This window comes from Copadichromis virginalis, linkage group LG5 (genome assembly GCF_057382275.1).
Source record: "Copadichromis virginalis isolate Kocher_CV1m ecotype Utaka linkage group LG5, C_Virginalis_male_GT1.1, whole genome shotgun sequence".
In the NCBI taxonomy this organism is placed as follows: domain Eukaryota; kingdom Metazoa; phylum Chordata; class Actinopteri; order Cichliformes; family Cichlidae; genus Copadichromis; species Copadichromis virginalis.
Window position 1 is genome coordinate 22717465 of NC_140622.1, and position 22317 is coordinate 22739781.

General features: G+C 39.4%; 1 protein-coding gene across 1 annotated transcript in view; it reads right to left on the bottom strand.

The window, feature by feature from the left end:
- Positions 1–17076, bottom strand: part of LOC146709706 (voltage-dependent calcium channel subunit alpha-2/delta-3-like) — a 34800-nt gene extending 17724 nt beyond the window's left edge. Inside the window, exons 1-11 of the mRNA XM_085456782.1 lie at positions 16875–17076; positions 15344–15425; positions 13596–13814; positions 12041–12157; positions 10217–10276; positions 4768–4930; positions 4077–4208; positions 2569–2629; positions 1891–2041; positions 1601–1675; positions 1408–1497 (exon numbers count right to left, since the gene is read on the bottom strand). Of these exons, the coding sequence (XP_085312908.1) occupies positions 1408–1497; positions 1601–1675; positions 1891–2041; positions 2569–2629; positions 4077–4208; positions 4768–4930; positions 10217–10276; positions 12041–12157; positions 13596–13814; positions 15344–15425; positions 16875–16999 (1275 nt within the window). The 5' untranslated portion in view covers positions 17000–17076. The remainder of the gene's footprint in view (positions 1–1407; positions 1498–1600; positions 1676–1890; positions 2042–2568; positions 2630–4076; positions 4209–4767; positions 4931–10216; positions 10277–12040; positions 12158–13595; positions 13815–15343; positions 15426–16874) is intronic.
- Positions 17077–22317: the final 5241 nt, after the last annotated feature.

Sequence of the window (22317 nt, forward strand, 5' to 3'; positions counted from 1 at the left end):
ATTAAAAATTAGTTAGAAACATACAGCAAACTCTTCTGATTGGGTAACTTTGGGTAAGGTTTCATCTAATATTAGAAAACGGAAAGAATGAAAGCAGTGACTAATGTGATCATCCACCACATCTGAATGTTAAAAAATGGTTTTAGTTCATCGTGTGTTTTGCTGACAGGAGATCTTTTAAACTGTCAAAAGTAAAACATGAGAGTGGCGACAGTGAATCAGTATAAACATTATCAGGAACACCAATTTTTTACTTGGATTAGTTAGACCTGTGCCTTTTCTGACAAATGCCAGCAGAAAGCTCAGTTGAGATGTTGCGGGATGCCTTTCCAGCTGTGGTTGTTCCTCATTTCAGGCTGTTGACTTGCTCTTGTTTTCTGACAAGCATCCATTCTTTCTTATAAATTCTAAACTCTTGCTGTTAAAGAGTTAAATCCATATTGTTTTTTTCAGAAAATATATTATAAATTAGTATTGGCAGAATGTTTTTTGTGTTTGCTGTTTTATGGTACTTTTATATCACTAGCTTTGTAAAGCAGTTTGTGTGTGTGCTTCTCAGCTTTACTCTCATCCATCTCACCAGGCCTCGGTATAAATGCTGCAGAGCTTGTCAAGTGCAAAGAGTTTCTCTGTGATTCGGTCTATGATAGGATGCATTGTGACTTTATTCACTGTGCAGCGGTGTAACAGTGAATTTCGATGGTAAGCTACGGGCTACCTGATTACCATAGTCATTGCAGAGCTTTAATTAATCTGACAAATGCAGAGGTAAAAGCTGCGCTCCCTCAGCTTCAGCAGCACTGCCAAAGCTTGCCTGAAAACAGGGAGATAAAAGCAGTGCGGCGTGGCTCCTGGCCTTATCTTCTTTGTGTTCCAATCACACGTTATTAATCATTGACGTTAATTAGAGCCATTAATCACAGTTCAGAATAGATGTGTCTGTGTTTGGAGGGTGGAACGGGGATTGCAATGGAGCATTTCGATGGGCGGCACACCTCCCAAATGCTCGAATATATTTGACTAGAGTGTGCTACTTTTTATGATTAGCTCTGTGTTGTACTTGGAGCACATTCTGACAGTGAAAACAAATGTGGCTTGTAAAATGAAAGTTTCCCTTGTGTTCGGGTCAAATGGAGCACTTGAATTAAATGAGAACGAAGAAGCATTTGTCTTATGTGGGCACGTGCAAAAATTCATTACTTTTATGTCAAATTAATCAATAAATGAATTAAACTTTTTATAATAAAATTACAAATGCTAATAATCCAACATTAAAATGCAATCAGAAAATCAGAAGCTGTTTCACCTCCTTTGTAATAAGTTAATTTATTAGAGTATAGACTGAGAGGATGTTTGAAAGATTTGTCATTAAATGTCAGTCACAGTTTTTTTTTTAGTGGAACTTACATCACTCAGGATCATGAAAGCTTCAGTCAGAGCTTCACCAAGCAGTCCGATCCCTTTGGCAAACAGCTTGTCCAGATGTTCACGGAAATGCTGACACATAACCACAAAAGTGGAAGAAGAAGTTTTGCAACTTTAGCTGCGTGAATTCGACCTGCTGCGAGACATATATTCATTAGTTTTAATAGGGACTCACGTCTTTATTGGTTCTGTCGGCCCGGACCAGCGTACCATTCAAACAAGGCTCCACATAGTGGATCTCCTGATTATACTGTGGGAGTATAACAACCATTTAAACAGAAGAGATTTAAATAACCAATCTTTGTTTTTCATGGATGACTGCGCTCCAGTTATGCCGAATACAAGAACATTGTAGAAACATCTAAAAATGTGTTTATTAAAGTAACAGAGAGGGCCTGAGATTACGCAGGAATGTGAGAATCATTAATTTAAAGAAGTAAATAGTTTGTTTCGACTTTAACTTACAGCAATTATGTTGAAGAAGTCATCATCTCCCAGTGTGTCTAATATGGAGGAAACAGTCTGTCTGGCAATGGTAAGCCTCAGCCCCTTCATACTTCCACTAACATCAACTAAGATCACAACATCCTTGGGAGACGTAGCGGCCTGAATGTACCTGTGAGACAGAGTTCACTTAAAGCAGGGGCGTCAAATATTTTAATTTATGGACCTTGTCTAGTTCAATTTAATCCAAAGGGACTAGGAAAAACCATCTATTATAAACAAAGTGTCTTTTTTTTCTTTTTAGTGCAAAAAAAAGTAAAGGTACATTTTGGAAAAGTGTCAGTTGTGAGTGTGAGTGTCTTTAAAAATTGAATGCAATTAGTGTCTTCGATTTCCCACATCTAGTCCGTCTGCTGTAATTGCATTCATTGTGCATTACAAATAATAGCGGTTGAGCTACAAAGGCACAAAACCTTCACATGTAATTGCAGCTAAAAAAACCTTTCAGATGATGCCAAGATCTAAAAATTAACTTTTGAAACGTCTTCCTTTGTTTATGTAATTTTGACCTCCTCACACCAGGGATAGTAGGAATATATATAAGATGACTTACACACTTCCTTGGACAAATAGACTAATGACTTCTAGAATCTAGAAGCTGTGTGATGTACAAAACTTCTCAGGTACATGCAGGCTTACCACTTCCGATTTCTGCAGTCGAAGCCAATGACGCCATGCTCATCTGGATGCCACTTAACTCCTGGGGGGCAGATTCAGACAAATCAGAATTGGCAGAATTTTAAAGTAATAAAATAACATTGCTTCACAGAGAGCAAACACAAGCACACTGACAAGATATATTAACATGTAACAGTAATCAAAATATAAGTTCTTCATCTGTCAAGCCCTTCAGTAAGACACAGCATACTACATTGTTCCAGTTACAGATCATAAAGAGTCACACTATAGTGCGCTGGGTAATAAGCTACATATTGGGAGGTTTGTTAAATACGGTGTTCACCTTGCATGAATCTACATAAAAGACTGATAATGCACTATATTTTTAAAGCCACCAGATTTGTGAGGGGAAAAAAAACAAAGCTCTCCCACTATCAAATTTAGCCTGTGGGTGAATTTCTCTGAGCCACTGAGTGCTACTGTTGCCAAAAAACTATTAAAAAGACATTACAAGCCGCATTGTTGCAGTGGGCAACATGTTCCCTCGTTATGATGAACACATTCAGTGTGGCTTATCTCGAGTCAGTCCCACATTAACCATCCTGATGCAGTAGACTCACGAGGCTCATCAAATCTGGTTTAATCTAAGGATAAAAACACTCACCACAAAATAGCTGTTGAGACCTATTTATTTAAAGTTTAAAAGCTGCAGTGCTTGAAAAACCAATGACACTAAAAGACTCGACATCTCTGCAAAAACTGAAAGCTCTAAAAGGATATCTGGGTCTGAATTAATTAAATTTTAATTTGTGAAGATATGAAAAGACATGAAAAACACACAGATGTTTGGCCATGAACAACGGCCACACACAAATATATTTGTCTTCTCAGTTAGTTTCTTTAACAGAAACCAAAAACACAACAAAAAATGAACAATCAGGCTGAAAATATTAAAAGTTAATATCTGTTTATGTAAATTTCTTTCCTCATTTAATGCAACGTGTTCCCAAAACAAAGAGCAGTATTGTGGAGTGAGTAATAAAAACATGAATACATATATTAGCAAAAGACTGATGAGAAACATTTGGCCTTTAAAGATTCCCCGTTATACATTAATCACATAAAGCCTACATCTGTTAACAATCTCAAAAGCCATTTCTCATCACTGCAGCTTCTCTACAGTGAACAGGCAGCCTGTTTTACATCAGCGTAACCGTCTGAATAACATCGTCTGGATCTAAGAGATGTTACTGAGTGTGGCTGCAGACCAACTCTGGCAAATTCAGATTAATTGCAGTCTGTATATATGCATCCTCTCTGATGGTCTGTAAAATTACAACATTAGCCAAATTACCCCTTTAGTAATTCAAAATCATTTGTTCTGATCAGTTTTTTTTTCACTGACAGTTGAGAGCTCCCATGGGATGCTCTCTCTCTCTCTCTCTCTCTCTCTCTCACACACACACACACACACACACACACACACACACACACACATGCAGACTGACAGACAGATTGGCAGCACTCACCAGGGTACTGTCTGAAGAAACCTTTGGCACTCCCAAAGTACTGCCAGATAAGCGTTGGATCTCTTTCATAATTATCTACAAACACTTTATTCAGGGCCTCAGACCAGTAAACCCCGTTCACTATATCAGGATCTGCAAATGGCGGCCACAGGGACACACACACAGGCATGGTGAAAGAAAGGAGAAAAAGAGAGAAAAGTAAATTAAATGGTGATAATGGTAACCATTCTGGTCACCATTACCGAGTGCATGGTTGACCTTTGTCCCTTATTGACCCCCCTGAAAGAGATACAATGCCTGTGACTAAATCATCCCTCCCTTCCTCCTGCTGGGTGACTCCCCTTTTGTGCTGTAAACAGAGAGTTATGGGGAGTCTATTAATGCTGAACAAAAGCCACACAGGCAATACACGGGAAGAGGTGAGAACAAGAAGCGACAGAGCAGCTACCATATGGGCAGCATCTTTCCAGAGCAGACTGCTGCTGCTTTCTTGTTATGTCTGGGCTCATATCGATCACCTATCTCCACTTCGCCCAGCCTGTCACACTGATACAGCTTCAGCTACCATTTCTCACTTTCACCACTTACTTTCCTCCCTCCCTCTCTCCTCCCCATTCATCAGCTTCCTGTAGGTGAATATCACTCACATAATCCTGAATTTAAGGCAGCCGCAGAGAAGAGGAATACACACCTTTGTTGTACATGTTGGTGGGCACCTGGACAACACTGAGGCTGAGGTTGACTGAGAGGTTATTGAAATGGTAATTGGGCTCCAGGAGGAACTCTCCTCCTAGCTCCACATTATTGCCCTCCTCATCCACTTCATTGATCAGCACAGCATTGAAGTATTCATACTGCAAAAAGAGCAGACACAACAGATATTAGACATACAGATATGTTAACCAAAGCCCGCAAAAACAAAGACAGAACAGTTACTGCACACACACGACAATAATAACAATATTTATGTTCATATTTAAAATATGTAGTGGGGGAAATAATTATTTTATCCACTGCTGAATTTGTAAGTTTGTTCACAAAGTAATGAAGAGTCTAGAAGTTTTATGGTAGTTTCATTTTAATCATGAGAGACAGAAAATCAACCACAAATCCAGAAAAAATGCATTGTATAAAAGTTAGAATTTGATTTGCATGTCATTTAGTTAAATACGTACCTGATCCCCGTCGAGCCAATCAGAAATTTGGCTGACACCGATTAGCTATTTGCCCATGTGGCACACAGATTACAATCAACCAATTACAGATACACCTGATCTCAACTCATTATGTATATAAAGCAAACTTGTACACAGAATTTCAACCTCTTGACCACTATGGGCAAGACCAAAGAGCTGTCAAAGGATGTCAGAGACAAGCTTGTAGACCTCTACAAACTAGCTACAAGACTATCAGCAAAAAACTTGGTGAGAAGGTGACAGCAGCTGGTGTGATTATTTAGAAATGGAAAAGATCTAACATGACCATAAATCGCCTTCTGTCTTGTGCTCCATGTAAGATTTTGCCTCATGGGGTGAGGATGATCATGAGAAAGATGGTGGATCAGCCCAAACTGCAAGGAGCTCATTAATGACCTGAAGGTAAATGAGACCACATTTACCAAGAACACAATTGCTAGCACACTAGGAAGTAATGGATCAAAATCTTGCATCACCTGTAAGGTTTTCCTGCTCAAAAAAAAAAAAATGTTCAGGCCCATATTAAGTTTGCCAGTGGACACTTAATTTGTGTCAGAGAAGACTTGGGAGAAAAAGCTATGATCAGATTCGGCTTAATTCAGTTTAGTTTTATTTATACAGCGCCTAATCACAACAACAGTCACCTCAAGACACTTTATAATGTAAGGTGGAAATGCTGCAATAGAAAACAGAAAATCCCAACAATCATATAACACCCTATGAGCAAGTGCTTTGGTGACAGTAGGAAGGAAAAACTCCCTTTTAACAGGAAGAAACCTCCAGCAGAACCAGGCTCAGGGTGGGGCGGGGCCATCTGCTGCGACCGGTTGGGGGTGAGGGGAGGCAGACAGGACAAAAGACATGCTGTGGAAGAGAACCAGAGTTTAATAATAACTACTGACTAAATGCAGAAAGGTGTATATACACAGGATTCAGGATCACCTGGTCCAGCCCTAACTATATGCTTTAGCAAAAAGGAAAGTTTTAAGCCTAATCTTAAAATTAGAGAGGGTGTCTGTGTCCTGAATCCAAACTGAAAGATGATTCTATAGAAGAGAGGCCTGAAAACTGAAGGCTCTCCCTCCCATTCTACTTTTAAAAATTCTAGGAACAACAAGTAGGCCTGCAGTGTGAGAGCGAAGTGCTCTAATGGAAGAATATGGTACCATAAGGTCATTAAGATAAGATGGGGGCTGATTATTTAAGACCTTGTATGTGAGGAGCAGGATTTTGAATTCTGGATTTAACAGGGAGCCAATGAAGGGAAGCCAATACAGGAGAAATCTGATCTCTCTTTCTAGTCCCTGTCAGCACTCTTGCTCCAGCATTTTGGATTAATTGAAGGCTTTTCCAGGGGTTTTTAGGACATCCTGATAATAATGAATTACAGTCATCCAACCTAGACGTAATAGATGCACAAAGTAGTTTTTTTAGCGTCACTCTGAGACAGAATGTTTCTAATTTTAGAGATGTTGCGCAAATGGAAGAAAGCAGTCCTACATATTTGTTTCATATGTACATTGAAGGATATATCCTGGTCAAGAACGACTCCAGGATTCCTCACAGTGTTACTGGAGGCCAGTGTTATGCCATCCAGAGTAAGAATCTGATGAAATCCAAATCTAGCTCTTTGGCATCAACTCAACCTGCCATGTTTGGAGGAAAGAGAAATGCTTTGGATCTATTTTCTGCTAAGGGTACCAAACTGACGGACCAACGGATAATATCTTGAATGAGAACTCTTTTAGCCAAAACACTGAATCACGGCATCACTGAATCACTGAATCTTCCAGCATCTTATCCAGAAAAATTAGGCATCTTAGACCCTAAACCCCAACCAAAATGACCTTTACAAATGTTAACACTCATGTGTGCTCTGTCTACATCTGCAGGTTCCAAACCATGAAACCAAAAGAAAAAATAAACAATGGACACAAATGGCATCAAAAACAGACCTTTCTAAAGCAGATTACAGTTAGCACAGTTGTTGTTTTTTTCTTTATATATATTTCTCAGTTTGTCAAAAAAATTGGCACTGGATGTGCAAACAAGGACTATGAGTAGAAAGTGAAACCCAACAATTTTTCTGTCCTGTCCTTCACTGCCTGCTGCTGCAGTAGAAAGACTACCTCATCCCGTGTGAGCGGCCTCTCTGTGGCCTCTAGTCCTCATTGTCTGCACTAAGAAAGAGAGTGTGAGAGATGGGGGAGGCAGGGAGGGAGGTGAGATGGGTGATGGACTCTCAACCATCCCTCCTAGGAAGAGGGGGAGCAAGTGGGCATCGTCATCAAGCAGCCTCTGACAGCTCATACCACGCCTGAGCAGCTCTCTGACGAGCTGTGGTGGTGGTGGGGCGGGAGGAGGCGGGGCGGCTGTGGAGGAGGAGAGAAACGTGCATCCTCAGCAGAATTGAGTGCTGTAGAGAGGCACGTTAACCACCAGGGTTATTACTGTAGAGCAGGCCATGGGACACTGCAGCTCTCCAAGACGGCCCGCTGACTCTTACACCACTGCAGTTAGCTGTAGGCCTTACTGCAGAGATCTGCCCTCCATTACAAACAGCTAGGCCTTACTGTATAAGCAGGCTCGACAGCTGCAGCTATCAGGTCTCACTAAACTTTGCTGGATTTAACAGCCCTTAATCTCCACACTATCTTATCATATCGAAGTTAAAACTTGTTAGTTTCAAAGCTTTTGCTTTGTGTGATGTGATGAGTCAGATTGTTCATGGGGGAAGTGCTGCTTACAACATGAAGTCAAACAATGAAACACTGTGATAAATTCATTTATAGTAAGTATTTATAGTATAGCATCTTTAGAGATACACATCACAAAATGGTTCACAATGAAATGCCAGAACAGAAAAACAAAAGTATGACTAGAGAATTAGCATAATTGTATATGAGTGTGATTATACAAACTTAAATCTTTGTGGTGTCTATAAAGACCTTTGTTGTTGTTGTTGTTTAAATGAAGTGATTCAGATTCAAACATAGTTTTTTAAACCAGTTTTTTAAAACATCTGAAGTAGAAATAAAGGAATTCTCACAAAGCCTTAAAAGTATTTTTAAAAACATGCACAAAGTCAGACTTTATGTTGTTTTAATGTTTAGAGAAATTTAGAGCCTGTATGAAACAATTTTATTGATGTGTCTTGTTATGCATTTGTATTAGGAGACAGAATAATTCTAAAGGAATGATCTTATGAACAACAACTTTATATTGCTCATATTTTAATATTTAATACTTTCTTTTAGGCCTACTGAAAGGAACACTGACCCCCCCCCCCCCCCAAAAAAAAAAAAAAAAAGAAACTAAATAAGGCTCTACTGTACAAATGTTTCGTTTACACCATCAGACTGGATCCACACACCCTTGAATTGCACTCAGGTCAGCACAAAACATCCGAGTGTCCTGAGACAAAGCAGCTGAGATAAGAGCAGCCAGCTTATCTCACTGTGGTCAGTGAAATGGTGCGTGAAAAATGTGTGGTGTCAGAGGAGGCGAGGTTGGCTGAATGATGCCAAGAGGAGTACTATAATGACATCACATCATTACCGCAGGTGGATATTGAATTTTCCTTATTATTTTTTATGGCCTTTAAGCTGAAATGGCTGTGTGATAGGCCTGTGTGATAACTGTCAAGGGCTTGGATGAGAACTTTTCTTATCTAAGAGTGTGCAACAATTTATGTGTACCAATGCAGCCACGGGAGGATCACGAAAAACTGAAAAATAAAAAACAAAAAAATGAAATAAGATCTTCAGATATTTCAGGAAATAATGTTTTTGACAAAAATATAAAGAATGTAATATTTGTGTTTCTTTGAAGGGACTCATAAATACATAAATGCATAAAAGATATAGTTTGGTTTGTGGATTATTGCTTTGAGTCTGATAAATCTTCACATTTCCTACAGATCTTATTTCTTAAATATAAAATAGAGGAGGTTGGGGGTATTTAAGTATAAGCCAAACCGTTTCAAATAGGTTAAAGACAAAAATACTTCTTTATTTCACTGGTCATATATTTCTTTTAAGGTAGCATCTCTCCCTCTTGTCCCTCTTGTTCTGTGGATGTGAACAGCAAAGAAATGGACAGGAGAACAAGGTGACAGAATGTATTCATATGATGTAAATGCTTCTATTAACTGTAAAGTGCTCCAGTTATTTCAGTGTTTTGTTGCTCGAGTGGTTTTCCAATCTGCAGCCATGGAAGTGAAACAATGCGCCACGCAAAAGAGTTTCATTTATCTCTGTCCAGTGGACGGAGAGAGAGCGAGGGAGAGCGGTAACAAACGCCAGAAATACTGCATTCCCTCTGCAGAGACCAGGGAAGCTCTCAGCGCGCACTGAGAGCCGCTAAATAATGTCCCCAACAAAGCCCGAGCGCATGAGCAGATCCTGTGAAGTATAATTAAATTTAGAATGACTTGTCTCCCTTCCCTTTTCTTTCTGGTTAACCTACAGACCGCCCTCTAATAGACTACCTTACCTGAGGGGGAAAATTGGTGGTTCTACAAAATATAATACCATGCACAACAACCCGAAGCCCATACTTGTGCTCGCAGAGGGTGAGATAGATCTTAATCTCCACTGTGTTCTAGTTAGTGTTAATTACAGTATGTAAAAGCTTAAAGGCTCTGCAGCCTAATTAAAAAAAAAAAAAACATGGTTATGAGTTATGGCAGTATTGGCGCCGCAGCCTTCACTGTGTGAGGCTTGACTTATCAAAGAAACATTATGTATCAAACCGCTGGCAGGACGTCAGAGTGAAGGGCGCTGCCAACGCAATTAAAGACTTTTAGGGCCTATTACCCTTCTCTCACCTTGCAGCCGCTCCTCCCCTCACCAACTAAAAGATGATTCATCGTGATCTATGACAGTGACACGCCACTTTAAAAAAAAATCACGTCTTTCCTTTCCTTTTCTTTTGCAGCCTCACCTGCAGGTCGGGATTTTCCTCATGCTGATGATGCGCTTCTTCGGCCGCCTCCACGAGTCGCTGAGAGGAGAGAAGTGTTGCTTAATAAGAGCAAAACTTTTAAAAAAAATGCATGTTTAAAATATACAAACTCTTCCGTTCATACATGGTGACTGTACAGAAACTGTTAAGACACTGCGTAAAACTTGGCGTAGCTTCGAGACTCCCACAAATTTCCCCCGAGGCGTTAACACTCTGCTGCTTTTTTTTTCTGTTTCTCAGACTTGCTGTTTGGACATTGCTCTGCTCCTCGATAATTTCCAAAGCGCAGCGAATGACATTTCACCAAAGAGGAACGTGATCGAGGACCGTAGCACTGCTTTAAATTAAATCTTAGAATGAAATCGGCAGCATGTGAAGATTTCTGTCAGCGCTCTCCAGAACTTACGAAAATGATATGTTCTCAAAATTCAGTCGATTAATTCTTGACTGTCCTCGCAGCATTTTAAAGGGGAAAATGTACATAAAATATAGGCAACTGCTGCAGAGAGCAGGAGCGGAATGATTGATGGAGGCAGGTTGGAACGGGATTTTGATGCCTTTCACCAAAGCAGAGCTAACTTCTGGAATAGATTGATTCAGAGAAATATGCTTGACTCCGGGTTTCCCGGGAAACCGCAGGTAAGCAGGTAATTAACATCTGTCACGCGTGTCAAAACAAACTGCTATATAAACACAACTGCGGCTTTTTCCGCCGACTCCTGAGGATAAATTCAATTGACCCCAAAGCGAGTTCTAGTGGTGTCAGCAGTTGTCGAATAAAAGCAGCAGGAAATAGGTTAAATCTATTTTATTTTATTATTTTTTTATTTTTTTTGTGGTAGGCTTGTGTATGAATGTCTTTTTTTCACCCTTAACACTTGAGAACAGCGTCGATTTTCAATTTGGAGCAAAGCGACGACGCAGTCAGACTGAGATAAACCTGAAACTGATTTTGTTTTTGCACGTGTCCGTTTATTTATATATTTAATGTGTATTATTCAGCCGCACTTCAAACTGATTCCAGCCGGGTTTTTTTTATTAAATTAAATCTGTGTATCCGGTGTCATTTGTGGCCCGAGTTGCCATGAATTATCGCGCACATGGGACAAGGCGCAGGGAGATAAACGTTATCATTTCCCAGCAGTTCGTGCGAGGCGTAGCATTAAAATGGTTACAAGCTCCTGTGCGCTGAGGTCGCAGACAGGCTGCTGCTGTGAGGCTTGACTTCACCTCAGGCCCAGACTGTAACAGACTACATTCACGACTACACTTCAGATCCACGTAATCTCTCAAAGTTTCTCAGATCGGTGACTACTCTTTTTATTTTCTTCCTGGTATTCACGAAGTTACGTATTATTGTTACCAAAAAAAAATGCACATAAAAAAAGCAAAGCCAGCAAAAGTCATTGTGGTCACTGTTACTGAGGATAACTCCTGCAAATTTTCATACTCCCTTTATGAGAAACAAAATAAGCATAAATTGTTGACTTGATCAGACTCCAGATTGTTTCTCAAAGCTAAACTCGCACTGACACAGTTAGAGCTGCTTTTAATTGTCAGGTGCGTCAGAAAACATTAAACATTGAAGCTCAAGTTAAGTAAATGAGAAGGGAAGAATTTGAAAAAAAAAAACAAAAAAACAAAAAAACCCCAAAACCTTATTTCAGCAAAAAAAAAAAAGGAAAGGAAAAAGACTGATTTCACCCCTATCCCATACATGCCCTTACCCTGACAAATTGAAATGAATATATTGTACTATAAATGTATTTTTCTGATAAATAAAAATTCAGTAACACGGCCTACCCTTGTTGCTTCGGCTTTTCTCCGGAACATTTCCTCCATCTTCACAGCCAAGTTCTTGACCACTTTCATACCATCAATCTCTTCCACTCTGACTGACTTTTCGAATTCTTTATATTTCTGAAAATAACCAGAAGAATCATAAAGTGTGGTGCTGACAGGGGCAACAGCTGTGTGTCCTGTAACATGGAGAGCATAGTTTAAACGTAATGAGATCTCAAGACTGATTAACCCATTCCTTAGATCTTACTCAGCATGACAGGGAAAGAAACAGATAATTAACATCTTCTGTGTGTATATTTGTATGCATATTTAAGCCTTATTGTTTCACTGTATCCACTATAGAAATGAGTAAATTGCTAAACAAGGTTTAAAAGCTTTCACAGGTTGGCTGACGGGCTGCATGCAGCTAGTCTCAGGTGAACATAAAATCCATGCTGGGACACAAAATGACTGATGGTCTTTATCTGGTCTCAGTTACTGGCTGCACATGCCGCATCTTCCTCGCTGATTGGCTGGAGAAGGCCATGTTGGGTGGCCGGGGAGGGGGTGGAGCTGGATCTGAAGGCTATGCATGGTAAGAGGGTAATTGAAATGGAGTCAAAGCACAGAAGAAAGATAATAACGTGTCAAGCTTGGGCGACTCTGGGTAATGAACTACACCTCACATAATGCTGATTCTGCTGGATGCACAGGACCTCCAGTGATACAGAACAAAGCCCGTCACAGCTCGAAGGAATATAGCATTACATAATCCCACACCTGCCTGCCACACACACACACACACACACACACACACACATGCCAAGTAAAAACAAAAAGCTTGATCCTCCCACACTCTCCAGTCAGCCACTTCATGCACACATCCAGCAATTGTATCTAAAAATAAACACAAGCCACTAAAGGCTCGTAGCACGTCCAATATTACATGTTACGGGGACAGGATATACAAAAAACACACACAAACCAGTACATGAGGCGACAAATTACCTACTGAAAGGAAGAGTGTGGACTTTCAGTGGAGCAGAACAGTTCATTTCACGCCTGTCCTCCTCGCCCCAGCACCCTGAGTCCCCAGTCCCACCCCAGACCCCCACCTTCCTACCTCCCACCCCTCCAAGTCATCAAGTGGAGGTTAAGCCCCATCCATCAAAAACACTCATCACTATTATTGATTAGAGTAATGACCAATGCTTGAGTGCTGGGAGCCGGAAGAGCCAGTCTTTTCCCCCTTCTTTGTGAAATCGGGTAAATCACCATAAAAAGCATCTAATGATCAGCCTTAATGACCAGCCCCTAACGACCCGTCAGTTCCCTCACAGCTCACTGCTTTGTGCTGACTGGTTCAGTACAGCTCTCTCCAGATATGCCTCCATGAACCGCAACATAAGCAAAGTGCTTACATACAGACAAAGAAAAAAAAGTATATATTTGCAGGGCATCATGAAAAAGTCTTTTTTGTTCCAATTTGATAAAAAGAAAAATAGAAGGGGAGCTTTATATACAGCTGTGTTTCACTTTCAACCACACATCTTAGCTTAAATTCAAAAGAAGTCACCTCAGAACAAGAAGATCCTAGGCTGGGACCCTGAAGACGTCTTCTAATTGCAGTTTGAACACTCTCTCCATGCTTGCGTGGACTTCCTCTGGGAAGTCCGCCTTCTTCCCACCCTCCAAGACAGGCGGGATTCTTAATCCTGCTGCTGCCCTTGACTGAGGTGGTGCCCTCAGAGCTGGAGTTGACACCTGGACGTGGCGCTGTGATTGCCCACAGCTCCTAAAATAGCAATGTGGATCAATGCATTAGTATTAGCAAGAGTCATGCACAGATTCATGTACTTAACAAGAGGAAAGTAAAGGTTATAAACAGCAGACAGGGAAGATGACAGTGTTCTGACAAGAAAAATGGAAACACTGTAATACAGTCCTCTATACCAGTTTTGTAATTAAAGCCTCACATAAATTTAAAGATTTCCCTATTTTTATTGCCACACATATGAAAGGATAACTCGAATATGACACCACCACAAAGAACAGCTTTACGATACAGTGAAAAAGAACCTGAATATTTAACTGTAGCTATACAGCACTGCCGAGCTCCTGCACTGCACCGCATTACATCACACTTAAGTGAGAAGGTCAGGAGAAGGAGTATGCACACTCAAAAACTTACTCAGTAAAAGTTGCTTTTCAGTTTAGAGACACGCGGCATGCTTACAGCATTCATCTCTTCAAGCTAAGCTGAAATTGCTTGTACAACCTTTCAACATACAAAGTTTTTTTTAAACTTTTTTCACTTCAAAATTAGATGATTCCGCAGTTTGAAGTTAGACTAAATACGTGGGAGAATCTACAAGATTTCCAGAGACACAGCCATTAAAACAGAGAATGTCCACTTTGACTTGTTAGCAGCAATAAAACATGACTGCATGTTATTTTCCCAAACGCTGGGATTCATAACTGTCATCCTAACATTCATGCAGGGTCTTTACCTAACATCATAAAGCACTTGGTGACTGTTGTAATTTGGTGCTTTATAAATACAATTGAAAAACCCTCACTTGGGTTACTGCAAATAATTTGGTGTTTTTTTCTTTTAAATCTTTTTACCTGAACCCTGTAAAAAAATAATAATTCGAAGTCTTTGCACACAGTGCTATAAGCCTGCACAGCTATTCTGTATTCATGCACAGCTCCTACAGCTGTTTGCTTTGCAGTCCCTGGTTTGGTCACTTTTGAGGGAAACCTGCAGTTTACCATTCATCCCGAATGAACACTGACCACCTTTTTACACCTCAGGCCTGTGACTACAGCGCACACCTCTGCCATCATGTGGTCAGAAAGTTAAATCTACTGCATTGGACCGTCGCTCATTCTCCCGAGGTTTCACTTGTTCATCTTGTCACTCCCCTACACCCTCTATCAAACTCCACCACACTTATTTAATTTGTCCCCTTGTCACAATCATATCCAGAGGTTGAAACTCTTGACTCCAGAGAGTTAACTGGAGACATGAGATGAGAGAGGAATCAGAGCCATGGTTAATGGGCCGTATCATGAACAAATACACACACACACACACAAATGTGTGCATGCGCACAAAAACACATGCACACACATATACACAGAGTGCTCTACCAAGCACACCTGAGTCTCCTCCAGAATAACGCATCAGCATTCAGCTGAGACACGGAAATGTCTCTGCAGTCATTAGATAGCACTACAGCATACAATGGATGTAACTGCATGGCATTCAGACAAAGGAAAAATCCATCCATGTTAAAAAATAACATAAAGGAAATCTACCTTTTGCAGTAGCTGGGAACCAGAATATTTAGCAGATATTGATTTAATTTCTCCCCCAAATGCAGAGGCCCAAAGCTTTACGCTAAGAAAAAAGACAGAAAACGACAAGGCAATTTATCCAACAGTTCTCTACATAAAAGAGAAGAAGCAAAATTTAACAAGACAAGACAATAGAGTAGAGAGTACTTTGAGTATTTAAAATATAAAATCCTTTTGATCTATCATTTTAAGCTTCCTTTATGAAATGATCAGTGAGATTATTGAAGAAGATTATCATAAACCTTCACTTTCCTGATAAAAGTTTATAATCTGATGATCTAAACTACAGTTATTGAACCCTCTTATATTAAACTGTAAATAACGTCTACGTGGCATCAAAATTTTGCACTGTGAATATTAAATTAACATCATTTCAGCTGACAAACTTGCCTTTTTATTCCTAAATGGGAAGTAGATTTATTTAATGATATGCTAATTTTAAAAAGCCCATGAAACACTGAATACATGTTTTCAAAAATAATGTGTTGCAGGTCAACTGTCTCCATGTGCAAAACAAACTTTGGTAAAAAGATAATCCTTCTAGCGCTTCCCAAATGGTTTCTCAAATATCCAAAGGGGGAGATTTTTTTTTCCTTTGCACAGTTTTTATTTGTTTTCAAAATCTGTCCATTTCACATTAAATTGCACCTTAAATGAACTTGCTAGGAGAAAAAAAGTATTTTTAAAATATTTTACAGATAGATGCACAGCACTAACTTCCATATAAGTGAGCGTTAACTGCAGTGGAAACTAGATTTATTTACACCTTACACATTATTTTAGATTTTACAGTCTTTCATTTAGACATTTTCAGAACAAATGAAGCTTGGTAAAAACTTATTTCATTAAATTATACAGCATTGAAATAGGTGTCTACAATCTGCTACAAATAGGCCTACAAATAGTTATAACAAAGAAAATGTAAATCACTTGCAGCTAAACAGTTATGTGGGCATTAAATTATTAGATTACACTTGTATAGGACTGGGTGGGGATTCCAGCTATAACACTTCACACTTATGTGTGTTATTATAATGAAGAGTGTGTCTTCTTTATTGCAACTCTTAAAAAATAAAATGATAAAAAAAATTCCCTTTAAGAAAAAGATGCTGTAGTCCATCATATTAAAATGTCTTGTTTTATGAAAAATGAATAGGAGCGTCATGCTTACATTTATGACAGCAAATGCAGGTATAACTGTAGATAAACAGGTAGCATTCACTGCAAAGAACGTTTAGGTCTGCAGTTTAGTTTCCAGATATATCTAAATTCCTCAACCTTGTTTTAATTTTTACAACGTTTTTTGACATACATCCAAGAGGCAAGCGGTATTTTATGAGATGCAAAATACGTTTGTTACTAGATACATTTATTTAAATCTAGAACATAATGCATGATTTGAAACGCGGACGTTGTGGTAGTTTAATTATCTGTAAGTCACAAATCGACACGTTCAATGCGAATCAAAGTTGCACAGCAGTTTCTCACTCACACTGACAGAGGGATCCCTTGCTGGGACCCTACCACCTCTACCACATTCAAGCCGACGAAGATCCAGAGCAGAAGAAAGCTGGTGCTGCACACGTGGGAGAACAGGATCCTCCAGTTTCCCTCCATCTCCAACTCTCTTTATAAAATGTGGGTACAGTAAAATCCAGTCCCGGCACCGTGCTGGACCGCTCGACCCCAGTGCACCTTCTCAAACCCGCGCTTCTGCCAGCACGTATCCTACTGTACACCGCTGTATGGACGAGAGAGAGAGAGAGAGGGAGAGAGAGAGAGAGAGAGAGAGAGAGTATTACACTCCAGCTTGTCTCTCCAACCTCTCTGCTCCATTGCCTTATCTGAAAATGGGGGGAAAGCCCTTACTCGGCTCTCCGGTGCAGGAATCGCGATTTCTGTGTGTGAGAAAGCCTGAAAAGCTCGGAGAGGCAGGAGATCACTTATATCTAGCAAGACTTCATGCGTTTTCATTTCCACCTCAGCAGAGCAGCACACAGGTGTATGAGACTCTGAGCTGCAGAAGCACAATGCTTTACTTCTGTACTTGTCTTCTGTCAGGTCGAAGGAAACTGGCACTGAATTGTCCTAAAGTTGTAGCATTAACGCTGACGCAGCAGTATAACTGTACACGGCCGCTGGACCGTGCTGCCTCCAGTGTCCAATCTTTTGCCGGTATAAAGGTAATCAGGTGGTGCAAAACGTACTTCCTCTTTTTAAACACATATAAATGGTTAAATATGAATTGTGCTTGGCGTTTGAAGGGGGCATTGTTCACATAAATTGTGGCTCTGCGGGTAATAATGAGACTGCAGATGTGATGAAAGCTTCCGCACTGGCTGCACAACAAAGGAAGAAGAAAACATTCAGTTATTTGGTTTAGCGAAGATGCGGGTAGTCAACCAGAATGAAAGAGAAGAAACACTAATGGGTAACCGTGGAGGGGGGGAAAGAAGCTCGTCTATGATTGGATGAAATCCTGCCGAATGAATCAATCATGGTCACTCAGTGCAACTTTATTTTAAAAACGTCAGTCCCGCGAATTATTTGGGGAGTTGTGAATAAGCTCCTCTCTTGTGGAAACAGTGAAGGTGCAACTAAATGGCTTGCAATAAAAGTGTTGGATTGTGCGCAGTTTTCACTCTCTGGTATTCAGTCAGGCCGAAAGATGTCCCCATCGTCCTGCACCTTAAAGGCTGATTAGGAGGCGATAATGATGTCAAGGCAGCAGGCGGGTTGATGCAGCACGCCTCCCCTCCCCCCCTCCGTGCCACCATCACCTCACCGGGAATCCTGTTTCGACTTGAAGCTTTTATTAGTTTAGTAATTGCATCATACATCAAAGTTGTGAGGAGCCTCTGCTGCCTGCGACGTGTCGATAAGGCGCCCGCATGTTGGATGACGGACAGTATCATCCAATGTCTTCTCTCTGACCGCCCGCTCTGTTCAGCGGCTCCCAGAAAGCTTTAATTAAGTAAATAAAAGCAACTCGCTCTTATTATCCTTAAGGTCCTTTGCTTTTATCGAGCTAGTTCAAGACGCTTACTGTAGCTCAAGGTGTGCTGTCCTTGTGCAAGCAGTGGCATGGTTTGAGGTTTTCATGTATTAGGATACAGAGTTCATTGACTACATTTCTTATGATCTCCACCCACAGAATGCAGCTTGGGTATATTTCAATATATCTTGTTCTCGTCGCTGCAGTGTTTTATGTAAAGCAGCCTATAGAGAACCCGAGTTATTCCAGGGTCTCTTTTTAAGCATAAATCTGTGTTTTCAGGTAAAAATTTATTTACTGATCTGTAAATTTTACTGCCCCTATCAGCTGAAAGTAGAGTCTGATTAGCTTAAGTCATAATTCAGCTAATCAGGTGCTGAGTTTGATTTACAGCAGCATGAGATCAAATATGATCAATTGAGGTTTGTCTAAGCAACTCTGTTTATAGTGTATCAGAAAAAAACGTGATTCTAGGGGAAAGCAATCTATTTCCTTGATCATTCTCTGATCCCTGACACTTTTCCTCCTGAACTCCAGCTTGATTGCTTTTACTTCCAGTCTATATTGGTCCTCATGGACCCTCTGGTCCCACCCCAGAAAACGTTCACCAAAAGACAGACTTCCAAGCAGTAAAACGTAGTCAAGGTGTAGTCATAATAATATTGTGAGGGGGATGGATTTGGTCCATGCCCTTTGACCTCTATTGTCATGATATGGATCTATGTTGCCTGATATCTGAACAAGTTGCCTAAATGCAGGCTTGTTTTTTTGTTCTTGTTTTTTTTTTAAACAGACTTAGTTTAGTTTAGAGTGGCTTGAACTTGATTCTTCTGTAGTTGAAAAGACCCTGGAGTATTTGTGCTTTGTTGACCTCTTGGACTGTCTGGGCTCTTCTGAAGTCTGTTCATTTACTGTCCAGCCTTGAGCTAAAGGTATACCTGAGACTACATGCTTGTTAGGGCAGTTGGTGTTTATATGCATTACTTTTAGGTAGGTGTGTAAATGTTGAACTGGGCTGAATGATAACCATTAAGAAAGTAATGGTTGAGACACCTTCATGAATGGGGAAAAACAGAGGGCTGCAAACACTGAATACACTCAAGAACAAAAAGGCCAGGTTAGACTCTGTAAAAAACAAACAAACAAACAAACAAACAAACAAACAAACATCTAAAATAATCCTCAAGTCCACAATTCTGTTTGGAGATATGATACCATGATTGACTGGCACCAGAAAGATGGGAAGAGAAAATTAAGGAGAAGGAGAGAATCAGCTATCTAAAGCATGCCAAATATCTGATGAACATGATGGAGACCATGTTATCACACAGGCATGTACGGCTACCAGTGGAACTAAGCTATTAGTGTTTGTTGATGATGTGACTTGAGATACAAGTACAGAGGCTGAAGTGTGCAGGCCTATACTCTGTTTAGATTCAGCCAAATAATGTTAAACAGACCAGACAGCACTTGGATAGTGAGTTTCTTAAGACAAAAAAATGGGATGTTCTTTATTAGCAAAGTAAGTCACCTGATCTCAGCTGCTTATTATCTCAGATAACAAGCAGCAACTAAACGTGGCTGCAGTAAAGATCTGGCAAAGCATCTCAAGAGAGGAAACACAGCAACTGACATCAAAGTATTAAAATTAAATATTATAAATATTATCTTTGAAATTAAGTTAGATCATCAAATTACCGTTGTGCCTCTGAAAATGAACATAGAGTAAATGGTTAACTGAAAGCAGTGTGAGTATCTGTATTTACTGTCCTCAACTAAAAGTAAATATTTCCAAATTTATTTCGCAGAATTTATAATATATATATTTATTTATCGTACATTGTTTTGTTAAACACAGATCTACCCACCAAAGTCATGTTATACCATGCATAAATACAATATTACATGCAAGCTAAATAACAGCTGTTAATTTTACTGTGTGCATACTTTATTAGCAGGGTAACAATAGCATCAAGGTAAAAACAGAAAAGTCAAACAAGGGCACTGAAGGAACATGGAGTGAGGAGTAGTGACACAGTAACACACTGTGTAGCACAAAGTGCTCTCTAGTTACACAAGTAAGATTAGTACAATAGCTTTCCTAAGAGCTGTCAACAACAAGAGCTGTCAACAACAACACGGTCTTTATGAGCAGATAGATTTACCCAGGAGATGTTCTGGATGTGTTCAAATCTGTCAAAAATATTTTGGGGAAGTAATTTGGAACAACAACATTTCAATATCAAAGTGCTTTCAGTGATCTGAAAACAGTTTTAACATTCTCATGAAGGTATGAAAAGTAAAGTTTTCCTGGATGAGACAATTTCCAAGAATTCAAGTAAATGTTAACCGACAACAGTACGGCCTCTGATAGTGGGATGGGCTTCTTTTTTTACCACTTAGGTAAGATTTTGTTTCAAAATGAAAGAGAAGTGCTATCATCTGAATTAAAAAAAGAAAAAAAAATCTTTTCATCAGTGCTCTGTCATTTTTCTGTAAAGCAAATTTACCTTGCCTTTAGGTATAAATAAAGTTACCTTACCTTACCTTACCTTACCTTACCCACGACCCAAACAGTTGTAATCTGTGTCTTGACTTGATTGAAAATAAGCCTCTTAAAGGGTTAAACATCGGACACCTGTTCTCTTGATAATCTTGAGGATTAACCTCACCTTGCAACCCCAGCAGCTGCGGATAACTTAATTCAGGCCACTTCCAATGGTCATTCAGTCTTATGTATTCAGCAAAGGCCATGACTGAGTGAACTGTTCTGGCTTGCTGTGCCATATGTTATTAAGTCTAACATATAAATACAGATCACATTTCATCATCAAAAATTGGTTGTGTTTTTTTCTTTACTTTTTAATCACTGCTGTGAATTTGTGTAACACATTAATTAGTAATCCAGCTAGCAGTGAAATAGTAATATAATAGTAATATTACACTTGTAACGTGTTGTTATAAATAAATATAGATCAAATAAAAATATTTATTTTTACTTGATGATTAGGTTCAAACCTAACCTTTGCACTTGTTAAAGTGTTTGCATCTTGTTGTTGTTTGTCTGAGCTCTGGGTTTAGGTGGAACTTTAATACAGAGTTATTAATAGCACATCACCGTAATCCTGAGTCCAAACAGCCCGTTACATGAGTTTGTAGCTAAAACGTAACCGGTTACTTCATCGCTTGTTTAATCGAATCTCTCTTTAAGAACTAGTCTTAAGCCAGCCTTCAGAATAAACTTTGTTGCACACAGAGAGACAAAATTGTTCACATCAAACTAATTCCACATAATATAATTAATGCAATGATATATTTACCATTGTCATTATCCTACACAACAAGCACTTCATGGCTTTGTCACCCTGAAGTAAATATTTTATTCATATAGACTATAAAAATACTCAATATATATGTTTTGCTTTCTGACAGAAATCTGTTATTAGTAATATAGTTTCAAAATTAAGTTTGTTGAAGACATTTTTATGCCAACATTCAAGAGAAAAATATTTTAAATCCTCGGACCATTTTGTATAACCCTTCCTTCCCCAACTCACTCAAATCCTAAAGATAAAACTACTCTTGAAGAAAAAAGGATAATTTAATCACATTTGAACTAATTTGTTACACTATTACTGTCATTTTATTGATCTAAAAAATAATTTCCAAGAAAGATGATCATGTTTCTTACGCTGCTGTATTCAAAATTAGCAACTTAGAGAGTTTAATTATGCCTATGCTTTTTCTATACAGAGCAGTAGCACTAAAAGATGCATATTTGAAAAAGTTACAGTTTGATTTTTTTTAAAAATATATATATGTCCTCATCTCAAGAAGTCACTAGGATGAGTGAGAAAATGTTTCTCCCACAGAAAACGCAACGTCTAGATGAACAGAATCAACTTTTTGGGGCACACAGTCCTAATTACAGTAGTTAGCA